General features: G+C 41.9%; 1 protein-coding gene across 1 annotated transcript; it reads left to right on the top strand.

The window, feature by feature from the left end:
* The first annotated feature begins 1,107 nt into the window (after positions 1-1,107).
* On the top strand, positions 1,108-14,077 carry erich3 (glutamate-rich 3). Its single transcript, XM_070832178.1, has 14 exons — positions 1,108-1,183; positions 1,517-1,662; positions 2,304-2,429; positions 2,543-2,614; positions 3,451-3,579; positions 5,407-5,565; positions 5,904-6,107; positions 6,707-6,887; positions 7,219-7,405; positions 7,655-7,893; positions 7,997-8,143; positions 8,463-8,834; positions 9,972-10,103; positions 10,208-14,077. The coding sequence occupies exons 1-14, from the start codon at positions 1,108-1,110 to the stop codon at positions 14,050-14,052; spliced, it is 6,015 nt and encodes a 2,004-aa protein (XP_070688279.1). The 3' UTR covers positions 14,053-14,077.
* The last annotated feature ends 711 nt before the right edge of the window (positions 14,078-14,788 follow it).

The raw sequence follows: 14,788 nt of genomic DNA, 5'->3' as shown, positions 1-14,788 counted from the left end.
TTAGCTACTTTTAACTGACTCTAAACCCATGCTAATGCTACTGTTAGGCTAATGCACCGACAGACACAAATGGGACATTAGAAAATAAACCACAAAACAACAACACTGTCATGTCATTGTGTGTCACTGTAATATGTGTCAACACACATACACACACCGAGGCACAATTAACCAGCTACTTTTAATTGACTCAGTGCTGCTTTCAGACTACTGTAAAACTTTATAACTGCAGTTTTGTAAAGCAAAGAGCAAGACAAGCTGAAACACACTCACATAGATAGATAGATAGATAGATAGATAGACAGATAGATAGATAGATAGACAGATAGATAGATAGATAGATAGATAGATAGATAGATAGGTTACCAGTACTGGAATGCAGTATTTTTACTCAAGTACTGTACTTAAGTACAAATTATAGGCACATGTTTTTTAGTATTTCAATTAAATGTCCTTCATACTTTTTACTCCGCTACATTTATTCAACAACTGTAGGTACTTTAAGATTTTACATTCATATCCCCAATCAAACACAGATAGGGGTTATTTCTGCTGCACAATATACTTGTATGACTGATACTTTAAGCACATGCTGTTGCTCATAATTGTACACTAGTACTTTATAATGCTGGACTTTTACTTGTAATGTGTTTTTTTTTCCAGTACAGTGAATACTTGTTCCACCGCTGGTATATGTGTATATGTTTTACTTTTTATTTCATTTTATTGAGGTTTAGTTATTTTATTTAATCATTTAAGGAATCCTGGAATTGACTTCATGTAAGTATATAACAGAGACACAATATGCAGCTTTATAGTCACTACAGAGACATAATGAACTACTTTTGAACATATGTTGCTGCTACTGTTTGGCTAGTGTACTAACAGGGCCACTGTAATGTTTATAAAAATTAATACACTAATCTTTACATAGAGCAGTTTTAGAAAACAAAATGCCCAACTTTAAAAACACAATCGGACAATAAAAGCATGTAAAGCAGAAACAAACTGAGCTAATAGTGATAGATGCACTCTTTTTGACTTTGACACCTTAGCAGGATATTTTTATTTCTGCTCCATGCCTCACTGGCTCAGAGAAAGTCATGTATGTTGTTCAAAGAGAAATCTGCAGCCAGAGCTGAGGAGCACCAGAGACAAACAAGCCTGGGTCACAAAGAGGAGGGTTAAGTGTGTCGTCCCCTCTAATTCCTGTGGGTAATCAGACACCGGTAACAGACCCTATATTTGTAAGATCCTGTTGTCTCGTACACAAACGCTGGAGGAAATCAGATATGCGTTGGGTGAAAAAAAAGGCTGCTCTCAGACGGGCCGGGCTGTGGACGACCTGGTATCTCGTTAATGAGGATGACAAACAAACATGGTGTTGTGTCCCACTAAACCATTTGATTGAGATTCTGGTTTTCTCTTAACTGTAATCAAGAACTCTCCAGTTACTCTTGTGGAAGACAAAAAAGTCTGGACGTCCTTCATAAAGTGGAGAATTAAGTTTCTTTAGCTGGGATTAATTTGGCATGCCTTTTGTGTTTTTATCTGTCTTGTTTCTCTAGACTTATTTCAGCCTACAACAGTCTCACAGACAAACACCTCGCTGGATACTTCAGCAACACACGGATCAGGAGACACCTGCAAAGAGCAGGACTGGTACGTCGACAATGTGACGATGACCGTGACAGTACTGTCTGTCCTACTTTTGAGAGCTACAGATTCAGATTCACACATTTTACAGCGTGTAGTGACTCAAACTGAGGGACGTTTTGCTTAGTTGCTGATATTATTTGCAATCTAGGAATCATCTTTGGCTATTAGACACTGTAGTAGCCATCACTAACATGAAGAACAAAGGTACAAGCTGCAAGAAAATATAGTTTATCTAGCAGCTAACTACTAACCCTAACAACTAACTCAACTAGCCTGCTCACTCAGAATTTTGTGGATGTGGTTTAATCAGACTTGATTCACAGTGACCAGACAACCACCAACTGTCATCACTTTCTGAATCACATGTTAATTAACAGGATTAAGTAACATTGGTGCTGGATGGCATCGCCTTTTTCCAGCCAAGCCCCGCACGCTTCAAATCAGTGAAAAAACACAAATCTCTTATGAAATAAAACACGTGAAATTAAATTTGACCTCATTGCTCACAGTAAGAAGCTGATAGAGAATCTGTGTTTTCAGGGCTTTCAGCGATTTTTGTATTTCAGTGCAAAATATCAGCTGTTGGCGACCCATATTTGGAAACATAGTCAAGCCAAATAGACTGAGACTGTTGCTGTTATCAGATCACCAGGAGTGGGCGTATTGTTCCAGACAAGGAGTACAGACACAAGCTGATCCAGAGAGCCCACCACAGACACGTCCGGGAATGCCTGGCCCAAGCCATTTTCCACAAGGTGCTGGAGATGGAGGTGGGAGGATCACAGTGTCAGTGTCACAGTGGCAGTCAAAACACTGTCAGCTAATCTGTGCTTCTGCTTACATAATACATTATGCTAATTTGTTCTGTGGCCCTCCCATACAGCGTGCCCATCAAATAGAGATCAAAAGGAAACTGGAGGAGTTCGCAAGGAGGGAAAGAGTGCATCGGATCAAGGTACATTTACATTTAAACACTGCTTCACTGCCCTATTTTGTAAATTAATGACTCTTGAATCATGAAACAAACATCTTCATCACCCATTTTTAGCAGCTACTGCTATTAACAGTGCCCGAATTTATAAATAATAATATATCTCAATTGTTCTTCATATATAGCTACACAAAATATCATCATATCCTTATGTCAGACACATTAGTCCATCTCAATATTGTTATGTAACATCATCTGTTCTCATATGAAATTTGCATGCCAGCATATTGGCTCCCACAAACGTTTTACAACACTGCCGCAGCACATCTTCATCATCACGTAGATCGTTCCTGATGACGTGACCCAAATAACTTTTCCCACTACATTTAGTGCTTTGTCCGCCATAAAGAAAGAAGGAAGGAATCTCTCCTCTGATCCTCTTTAGCACTAGCAGTTGTGACGACACTCTTTTTGGAGTTTAATGTCATACTGCTCACCATAACTTGAGCAGACTCAGAGCAGTTGCCATAATCCGACACTATAAGGAAACAAGACGTCTAAATCATCAGCGTACATCAGGTGGTTAAAAAGACGATCCTCCAGCAAGCATCCAGTCTTAGACTCTTGTAACTTTTTAGAAACAAGCAGGTGACAGTATTCCACCTTGTCGAACCCCATTAGTCACTAGGAAGATATACTCTTACCCCATCTAACTTGCATGACTTGCAGTTTCAACGATTTATTCAGTCAAAGGTTTTAGATGCATCCCGAAAACACATAAATATTGTAGTGTTATGTCTTCTTACTAACCTGGTCTGTAATTTTTCTATATGATATCGATGCATGGTTTTGTTTGGAAGGTGGATCGCTGTAAAAGGTATGAAGAGGACATCATCCGCATCCTGTCTCCACGCCCACCCACAGGTGCCAGGGGCATCCGAAAACAGCACTCTGGACCAGAGGGGGAACACTCGGAGTCCTCCGAGTCTGTGAGTCAAAACATCTGTTTCATTCAGTCGATATTGTTTTATATGATAATGTATCATATTCAATATCATGCCACCACCCCCCCCCCCACCACCACCCTTTTGGTTAATTGGTAACGCCACTGTTCTTAATCAAGTGCTTTTGAAATGTGACCTTTAAGTATCGTGTCTCCATCATGCAAAGAAGGTTTTCAAATGCCACAAGAGACACTTGACACACACAAGACATGAAATTTCATGTTTGAGTTAAAAAAAAACATTGTTAAAGAGCCTCTATCACACCATTCAGTTTATAATGAAGGGGTCATGATACAAATATGAAGAACACAATATCAAAACACATCGTCGCTCCATCGGACAGCTGACGTGTGAGATACTGGGTTCGTGTTCTAAACGAACAAATATGAAGCTAGTAGACAGGCCAGTTAACTTAGCTTATCTTAGCTTAGCTTAGCTTAGCTTAGCGTAAAGACTGGAGAGAGGGGAAAACAGCTTGCCTGATCTGTCAGAATGAAATCTCCCAACACCTCTAACCTTCTCTAATTAACAAATTCTATCTTCTGTATTTGATTTGTACAAAAAACAAAACGTAAAACCAAGTTGATTTTGTGGTTTTTAGGGGGTTTTAATGTGCCACACCATTTCTTGGCCAGGAGCAATGTTTTCCTGTAGTCTCCAGTGTTTGGACAGAGCCAGTCTACCTGTCTCCCTGTCTCCCTGTCTCCAGTCTTCATGCTAGGCCAAGCTTAATGCCTGCTGACTCCTATTTCTTTCCTTGCAGCACCTGCATTTGATTCGTCAGTGTAGTTTTTATAGTGTATTGATGATCCCTCCAAGTTGAGTCAAAAATTAGATCATCAAAGATATCATGCCAGATGAGCAAATACCCACAATTTTATATTAATGGCCTAAAAAAATAAAGATCCATTTAAATCCCTCCAACTCACAGCTGAATGGTGTCCAAGTCCCAGACATTCATTGAGGTGGTGAATGTCTGTCTGTAATTAACATCATTATCTGCGCATGCTGACACTTAAGTTTGAAGAGCTGTCTCAGCTGCTGTTTGCTCAGTGTGCAAACACGAGCGTTTGAAGTGAAGTAGTGGGATTAGACGTGTGCCGTCTTCGAGACATAAAAAGTCACAGACCTTGATGCCAGAATAAATAGAGCTGGTAATCCCGACCTTGATCTCTGTGTTTACCCTGTGAAATCTCTCTCCTCGCTAGTCTGCAAACATCTCACGCTTCAGGAGGAGGAGGAGGCGGCATGTTTGAAATACAATCAGCAGTGATATGAAAAATGTCAAGGCACTTCTGGGAAGATTTCTAACGTGTATCTGTGCACATATTGTGTAATTTGTTATGAATTAAAGAATGATATAATGTATATTGTATAGTATACATACATTATGTATAAAGATATAAATGGAGCGAAGTACATTCAGTTAAAATAATACAATATATTGAGTGTAACATTATATTGCAGCAATCGAAGGTGGTACAAAAGCAGCAGTTGACCAAAGACTGGAAAAATGTTGAATTATGCACTGCATGAAAAAAATCAAAGATAGACAATGAGACATTGAACATGCACTGTATTATTGCAACTCTGTAGCAATGAATAATTAAATGAATTAAAGAAAAATATAATAGTACAGAGCAAAGTGGTCTGCAATAAATAACGATAATGGACAATAAGTCCTTAAAACGCTCACCCTTATTAACAGGCTTGAATCCATTGTGTTATATTGATTTTACACTGTACTTTAATGGTTTCCAAAGTGACACATCCACAGAATGCTGACTGTACTGTGTGTTACGGGTGCTGCAGCCAGGCTCGTCTCGACCCAACACGGCTCCTGGGAAGATTCAGAGGCCGGTGCGTCTGAAGCCGATCCACAGTAACAGCACCACAGCCACGCTCAGACGCAGCTCCCCTTACAGACTCCTGGAGTCGTCCAATGAGAACGATCAGCCATTCAACTGCACCGTGAGACCATGACACATGAGACACGCAGGACAGTATATATATATATATATACATAGAGAAAATCATATTTGTTTTTGATTTTGGTTTTGAGTGATGCCACTATTATCCAACCTTGGGCACAGTTTAAAAACTACTCTTTAGAGAAGTAGTAGATTTCGACATGTTAGTGTTTTCTGATTACTTCTAAGTATTTGAATATTCATTTTGTAAGTGGACAAACACATCTCTATTTAACTGTCATCTGCACTTGAAGTAACTGTTTTTGCAAGCATGTTCACAGACATGTCGTTACCCTGCTGCAAAATCAACAAGAAAACCTTTGTTATCGTCTCTCTCAGAGGGAGTCTCGGAGACGTTTGACCACAATGGACGCCTCCTTTGGCATCTCACCCTACTGCCTCCCAGTCATCAACAACTTTGTGACCCCCGTGCCTCCAGCCACGAAGAGGAAAGAGAGGGGGGTGAAGGTCGCTCCCAGCGGCACGCTCAGAGGCCGCAGACTACGTCCTACCACCGCCTCCAGTGGAGCTGACGCCAGTGAGGTCTTTATCTCTCTTTATGTTTTCCCTGGCAACCAAACTTTCCACAACAAACTTACAAGCTGCAGCCCCTTCGGAATAATTAGGAACAACAATTCAAATTTCCATGCGTGAATTGATGCGATGTGGGGTTTTTTTTGCAAGGCCTAGCAGCAGGAGGTTATATTATATGTCTTTGTGTGTGTCTAAACTTACAGTAACACAAATACAGAACCGCATAGAGGGGTCCAAAGCATTTTCTATTACTTCATCTGTAGTCAGAGATTATTGTGAAATGCATTTGTACAGTTAACTCAGTGGTAAAACTATGGCTGGACATTATGAATCTCTTACTCACCTAAATTTACAATGCAAATTATTTACACAGTTCAGTCTGAATCCATTTTAACTGACCGTACTATAATTAATCAGTAAAAATGACAACACAAATCAGTGATTTAAGAATCATTTGCTTTAGATTAATCAGGAGAGTAAATTTCTATCCAGACCTAGATAACAGTGTACCTGTGTGTCACGAGTCATGACAAATTTGGGATTAGGAAATTCAAATAATTTCCTAAACCGGATTAAACTGACCCCAGCCTGCCCTTTCTTCCATCCAGGATCCCCCCATGCTGAGGACCTCTGTGCACCAGAGCAGAGTGTGTGTGAACATGATGTACTTTGGCAAAACGGTGCACCTCTCCCACGACCTGACTGACATGAGGGATGAGGTCAAAGTGTTTCAGCAACACTGCGGAGGAGAGAACCTGTGTGTTTACAAGGGCATGCTCCGGGAGGGAGGTCAGTATGACGACCTGTCACTGTGTTTGTTGGATATGTGTGTTTGTGTGCACAAATGAGAGCAAATCCAGGCAGGGAGGTCAGATAAGAGTGAAAGTGTACAACAGCCTTTAAGCAAATAAACCAACTCTATCAATGTGTCACCGAGTGTATGGAACAACTTAAATGCCGTAATTTCTGCATCTTTTAACTTAATTTTTTATCATTATTATTGAAATTGAAGGATTTGAGATGGGTTAAGTTTGTTCTGCAGCACCAAGTTCACAGGTTTGATGATCTTGACTGTTAAAATGTTCCTATCTTTCGTCTACATTCTTAATCTTTCCCTCAGAGACTTTCCAGTTCATTTCAAGGCGACACCGAGGTTTCCCCTTCAGCTTGACCTTCTTCCTGAACGGGCTGCAGGTGGAGCGGCTGAGCTCCTGCTGCGAGTTCAAACACAGGAAGGGCTCCAGACTTGGCGGCAGGCATGGACACTTTGGCTTCATCAGCGTAGAGGGGGCCTCTCCCTGCTACAAGTAAGGCTTCCTTTTTGAAGGCACATTGTATCTTTAAAGGGAAACTCCACTGATTTGAAACATCAAAGTTGTTTAAGTGTAGGTCTTTGGTAGAACTACTGCATATGTGAAAAAAGGACATATAAAGCCCAGAGGTGGCTGCACAGAGAGCAAAGTTACTTGACAAGAAAGTGAAGAAGCATGCATTGTAAAATAATGAACTGTTGCTCTAATCTGAGTTCTTACAGTACGTTATGCTCGTTTTTCCAGGTGCATCATAGCTATGGGATTAGACAAAAAGCCCACTCCTCCACCAAAGAGGGTCAAAGAGGATGAGGGAAGAGAGGAGTCAGCCATCAACCCAAAGGATGCTCCCCGTCTCCTGATTGAAACGACGGGGTCCAGACAGGACGCTGCATCCCATTCAGAGTGTGAAACCAGCCAACCACAGGACACAGAGACTCCAGTCAGAGAAGAAACAGCTGCTGAGGAGGACAAAGTCAGAGATGGTATGATGACTGTGCAGATGAGAGATAAATATATGGAACACACGTCGCATATCTTTACCATAAAGTGTGTTTATGTGATGTTTCTGTCTGTCTTGCTCCTCAGATTATGAAGAAGACTTTGAAGCAGACGATGAGGGCGTTGCAGAAGATGCAGAAGCAAAAGAAAAGAAATCCATATCTCCCTCCGGTGAAACTGAAAGGCAGGTTAAAGAGAGAGAAGGCTCTGAGACTGAAGATGACGAGAAGGATGGTGGGTCAAATCCTTTGTTTGAACAGATTCGAGTATTGTGTCATGTAATGTTTTTGTCACGCATTATTTATTCATTTGACAACAGCTTTTAATACAGCAAATCAGAATCGTTTGGTATGCTTTCAAAGGCACTCAAGGGCACACTGATATTAACCAAGATTTCAATGAGATGCTAAACTTTATATGCGTAAATTACAATGTCATCTATAAACCAGCAAACCATAAACCATCTTAATGAACTGCTACTTCTGGTTATTTATAGTGTCAATTGTGCTTTCTTCTGCTGAAGAATTTAAAATGCTCCATCTGTCTTGCACAGAAGACATAAAGTCTCGTTCAGGCTCCAGCTCCTCAGGCAGCGAGCAGGAAGAGAGTGAAGCCGAAGCCACCAAAGACTCCAGAGAGGACGAGACAGCAGAGCAACCTAAAGAGGTGGATCAGGAAGAGCCCGCTGTTCCACAAGACGAAAAAGACGAACCAAGACCAGAAGAAGCTGCTGCCGCTGAGGCCGAGCCTGCTGCACCGAAAGACTCAGACATACAGGGCAGCGCGGGGGACAGCACAGAGATAGACATCTCTGACACCAGCATCCCCTCAGGGAAGGAGAATAAACAGAGTGACGACACCTCGGGGGACAAAGAGGCTGAGAAAACGGAAGATGAGAGGAAACCGGAGGAGGAGCAGGAGAGGGGTGAGTATGAACCAACAAATATGACTCTGGAACTTTCACCTGAGTGAGAAAATGGGTCCATCTTGTATGGAGGTTTTTCCACTATTATCACAACCTGACATTCAAAGTAACAGTATGACATTGTTGTAACATTTAATAGTGGAAAAATTACTTGTGCGTTATTGTATTTTTTTTCTTTTGTTTGTGTGTGGTGATTTTCTTTCTGATCCACTTTTTAATGTTAAAGTGCAGTTTTATTCAAAAGATCACAAGCCTTTTCTAACTTATGTTTGCTTTTTACTCAGTTTGTTTTAAAGCTACACTACATAGTTCTGGTTGAAGCAGTCTGAAGAAAAATGAGTGAAATAAACACTTCAAAATATAGGAAAAGATGACGGCAAGAAGGGTGAGAATGCAATCAGAAGAGGAGAGGGCTGTCACTTGTATAGAAAAATATATTTTCAGGCCGCACACTTCAGTCAAAAAAATCACAAAATATGCGGCTGTTAAGAGTTGCAGAGTGTAGAGCAGTACAAATCTACTTTTGCATTATTAGCTGTGCTCTTACTTTCCTTACTTTGTAAATATTTAACTTAAATGTTTAGAAAATATGTCATTAATAAAAACAGAATTGTTGGTGGATTTCCTAAACCAAAGTTATTTCAACATTTAAATGATCCATTTTGCAAACACATTAAGTGCCAAAGTGATTTTTTATCATCTGTCATTACATTGCATATATTCAGCAGACACTTTTATCTAAAGCAGCGAACAGTAAGTGCATTCAGCCATGTGGATGCAACCAAAAATTGCAAGAATCATGCATATTCACATCCTAAAACTGCATAAATTGGGATTAAATTAGTCCGTCTTATAAGTTTGTGTTGTGTTTCCATTTTGGTTGTGTACTAAATGATGCCTGTTAATATTTTTTGTTTTTCTTTCTGTGCATGTTTATTATCATTTTGCATGTTGTGTTGCTCCCTGATGTTTGGAACTGGAAAGATTAAAGATATGTTTTGTCTTTGGCTGTATGTTTCTTCACTGGCTCAGTTCTCTCATTGCATTTGCATTGTTCAAACACTATCTTATTGTTATTATTTGTATATTCGGACATCATGAATCACCATAAATGCTTGTCTCTTTTTGTTTCCTAAGCCAAATCTGTGCAGGAGAAGCTTGCAGAGGCCATACTGATGGAGCCCCAGTGCAGCTCTGAGCCCGAACTGAGCGACACCAGTACTGAGGAGGAGGAGGAATCCACAGATAAAGGCCCTGAGCAGAACAAGGGTACCTGATTTTCATTCAAATTAATCAGAAAGTTACACAACACAACTCTTTCACTAAAAAAGATATTTTCCTAAACAACCTCTCATTTGTATTTGCAGACACAGTTCCAGAGAAATCCGTGACTTTCATAGAACAGCAACAGACGGTCGTAGAAGAGGCGAAATGTGAGGAAGGTGTTGTAGGTGAAGCTAAAGTGGCAAAGGATCAAGAACTGACGTCTGAACCAAAAGAACAGCAGGACGAAACTGAACAAGAGCCCCTAGAGAACAGTGATAATACTAAAGATGAGGAGGTCAAAATAGATGAGGAAGACAAAGAGGCTGCACCAGAGGAAGACAAAGAGGCTGCACCAGAGGAAGGCAAAGAGGCTGCACCAGAGGAAGACAAAGAGGCTACACCAGAGGAAGGCAAAGAGGCTGCACCAGAGGAAGACAAAGAGGCTGCACCAGAGGAAGACAAAGAGGCTACACCAGAGGAAGACAAAGAGGCTACACCAGAGGAAGACAAAGAGGCTGCACCAGAGGAAGACAAAGAGGCTACACCAGAGGAAGGCAAAGAGGCTGCACCAGAGGAAGACAAAGAGGCTGCACCAGAGGAAGGCAAAGAGGCTGCACCAGAAGAAGGCAAAGAGGCTGCACCAGAGGAAGACAAAGAGGCTGCATCAGAGGAAGGCAAAAAGGATGCATCAGAGGAAGGCAAAAAGGATGCATCAGAGGAAGACAACAACACAGCCGAAAATGATACATCATCAGAGGTCGCAGAGGTTATTGGTGCAGCTCTGCTTCTTGTATCTACAGGGGAACTGGCTGAGGACAAGACTTCAGAACCTCAAGAAGATGCAGCAGCTAAATCCACTGATGCTGCAGAAAAAGACGAGGAAAACGATGAGGAAACCTTGGTGGCGGCTGATTTGCAGCCTGACGAGACGGGGCAAGGGGCAAAAAGCAGCGAGGAGGATGAGTCATCAGTATCAAAGCCGAATGAAGAGACTGATGAGGCAGCAGAGCCTGATAATGCAGAGGCGGAGGCAATGACAGTGAGTGAGACAATGGAGATGAAAGCAGAGCCCTCAGAGGGGCCAGAGGCCCTCAGCTGTGAAGAGGCACCTGTAACCGAGGAAGAGGAGATACAGCAGGGAGACAACGAAGACAGAGCAGCAGCATCAGAAACAGAACAGAATATAAGTGGCTCAGTGGAGGGGAGCGGAGACACCACAGTTGAAAAAACTGCAGATCCAAGTGAGGACAATGCAAAAGATGAGAGCAATAAAGATGATATTATCGAAGAGGAAGCAGTAGAGGCTAGTAAGGATGAGAATCAGCAACAAATGTGTGATCTGGGAGAAGAACAGACAGAGAAATCAGTGGAAATAGATGGTAAGGTAGAGGAGAAATCTGAAGAGGAAGGTAAGGAGGAAGAAAAGCAAACAAATCCAGAGGAGATAACAGAAGGTGACATTTGTGAGGAAAGTGAAGTGCAAGATAAGAGAGAAGAAGAGGAGAATAATGAAAGTAAGATGGAGGAAAGGATCGAAAACGAGGAAAGCACTGCAGAGATGACTAAAACTGACTCAGACATTAAGAAAATGGTAATCGAAGATCAAACTAAGAAAACCCACAGCGAAAAAGACAAAACTGCGAATGAGGAGAGGGCAGATGAAACAGAAAAGACAACGAAAGAAGACAGTGAGCGTGTTGAGAATAAAAATGAAGAGGACGAATCTGAAGTGAAGGGAACCACAACTGATGCAACTGAAATAAATGAGACAAACACAGCTGCTGATGAAGAAAAGCATGATGATGCAGAAAAGGAAGAGAAAGAACAGGAAGAGATCAACGCCGAGCAAAGCGAAGCTGAGAAGAGTAAAAATGATGAAGAATCTGAAGAGAAAAACACTGTAGCTGATGAGGTTGTAGAGGTTGCATCTGAGATCGTAGAAGAACCTGAAAAAAGTGCAGATGCAGACTCGGATAAAGATGATGTCAAAATATCAGATGAAAATATTGTTGAGTCACAGGATGTCGCTGACAGCAAAGCAGCAGATGAAGCACATGGAGCTGAAACAAGCAAAGAGATAAACAACGTGATAGAGGGGGTTGATGTGAAGAACGAAACTGACGGCAGTGAAAAGGATGAAATTGATGCTGAAAATGGAGAGAGTTCTGCCGGAGCAGAGAACAAAACTCGAGAGGATAAGGGAGAGGCTCAAACCGAGGACGAAAATGAGGAGAAAACAGCAGACAGCGAAGACAAGAGAACACCAGAGGAATCAAAAGAAGATGAGAGCGCGGAGGTAAAAGTAGTTACTGTGGTGTCTGGAGATGGAGCTGAAGAACATGAAGCGGTTGATCGGGCTGCTGACACTGATGTGGTGGAAAGCGAGGATAAGGAAGGGGAAAAGCAAGAGGAGTCCACTAAAAACGACTCCGAGCCAGAGACACCAGGCACAGAAACAAAAGAGGAATCTAAATCAGATGACAGAAAAGAGGAAGAAAAACAGGATGAAAATACAAACATATCTGACCCTGATAATGAAAACAGAGATTCAGATTTGACCCAAAAGAACGATAACGTCCAGAGAAATGTGGATGAGGTGATAGTTGTTTCCTCAGGCGATCAGGCACAATCTTCACCGCCCACGGCTGAAGCAGCTCCCGATTCCACCGCGCCGTCTGACTTAAAGGCCGACACACACCCACACGCTGATGAAAATGCTGCTGCTGCTGCTGCTGACCTCTCTGCTGCAGACGGAGAAAATGGAGACACAGAGGAGGCGAGCAAGGCCTCGGAGGAAGGAGCGAGCGTCCTGCTCAAACCTCAAGCACAGTCATCACAGCTTCCACAGAACAATGAGGCTGAGAACACAGAAGAGAGCTTTGCAGTAGGTAACAAAACTCCAGAGGCCTTAGCAAGAGAGGACAGCTCAGATCTGGTGAAAAACTGGTTAACCATGCATCAATCATCCAAGTTCTTTGAGACATTTATTGAACCTTTAGAGGACTTGAAGGACACGCCTTCAGATGCCCAAGTATCCAAGTCTAACGAGGAAGCGACACAACCTATAGAGCTGCTGAGATCAGCAAGTCCACTAAAGACAGAGAAGACGTCTGAAATTTCAGAACAAGAAGACGCAGTAAGAGATGTAAATGAGTCAAGGGACAAAGCCAAAGACGAAGCTGCAGAGTCAGACCTTGAGAGCAATCACCCTGAAGAAGGTGAGAAGGACCCTGCCAAAGAAGCAGCCCAAGTGGAGGAGACTGAGATGACAGACGTAATACCAGAGGCAGAGAGTGAACGACATGATAAAGAGCCTGCGAACGAACAAGAGATGAGGTCAGAAGAGCACAAAGATGGTCTGGGATTTCTGAAGGAAGACACAGTTCCAGAGGTTTTAATGCAGGATGACACTGAGCAAACTGATGTTTCCAAAACTGAGGTGGAGAGCGCTGCAGGCACTCATCATTCAGTCACCAGCGGCAGACCTGAGAGCAGCTCTGGGAACCAAACCGAGGAGAAAACTACTGATCATGGTCCAGACTTGGATGAAAAACAAACAGCAGTTGAAGAGAAGAAAGATCTCCCAGCTTCGTCCGAAACAGAGGAGCATCGTGAGGAGCGTTCAGTGAGTCCAGAGGAGAACTCCGTAGTGAAGGCAAATGAACCGAAAGACGCAGAAGAAACTTGGGAAAACAGTCGAGAAGTTACAGAAATAACTGATTTGACAGAGTCCAAGTCAGAAGATGGAAGCCAGGAGGAGGAGTCCCACCCTACGGAGGTCCGGCCCAAGCCGTCAGACGAGAGCGTCAACGGAGACAGAAGAGAGCTGATCCAAGACATCAGACACACTCTGAGTAAAGACCGGCTGAGCACGTTCTCAGTGAATGAAACGCTGTTTGGTCGGAGCTCGTATCCTTTGCTGACTGCTGCGAGGACAGAGAGTGGACATTAGAGTGGCACCAAGGTACAGTGATGCTTTACTTGCTTTTTTTTTTTTTTTTTTTCATTTTTAATTTTACAAGAAAATATATATAAAAGCAGTTAAATTACAAAAGTGAATATTTAAACAGACGTTCAAGAGAAAACAGCTTTTGCACAGCGACTAGACAATCGGATGGCTGGATGGAAATAGAAATAGTGAATACGAGATGCTTTTAGTTTTGACAGCGGCCCTCAAGTGTCATGTGGTTCCTGTGTTTACATCACAATGGCTTCTTTAATAGTCTTCATCCTTCAGTCACCAAAAAGAAAAGGCTGCGGAATGAGTTTTGACTGCTGTATAAAGTGTTTACAATAGACCATCTCTTCCTATTGTTGGTAACAAAGAGGTATAGTTTGTGTGAGGTATCAAGTACAGCTGCTATCACCTATTACCTGTAAACAGATACTATCTCACTCACCCTCACAAATGATTGAATAATTCATAGTTGTTGGACTCCCACAGCTTAGATAGTGCACTTTACATTTCCACTGACGGAGCACAATCACTATAACTGCACTGCATCTGTGTTAATTACAATTTTAGTGGGTGCTTTAACATCATTGTTTAGATGACTTCCATACAAAACTGCAGCGAAACAGCTAAAATGCTAACCTAAGCTAACATGGATCATTCATTCATCATTAGGCTGCTAATTATTTAAATAAAACAACGGTAATATTGTTAAATGTCAAATCCAGGCACTGAT

Source organism: Pempheris klunzingeri, chromosome 6, assembly GCF_042242105.1.
Source record: "Pempheris klunzingeri isolate RE-2024b chromosome 6, fPemKlu1.hap1, whole genome shotgun sequence".
Classification (NCBI taxonomy): Eukaryota; Metazoa; Chordata; class Actinopteri; order Acropomatiformes; family Pempheridae; genus Pempheris; species Pempheris klunzingeri.
This window is presented reverse-complemented; position numbering and strand designations above follow the sequence as displayed.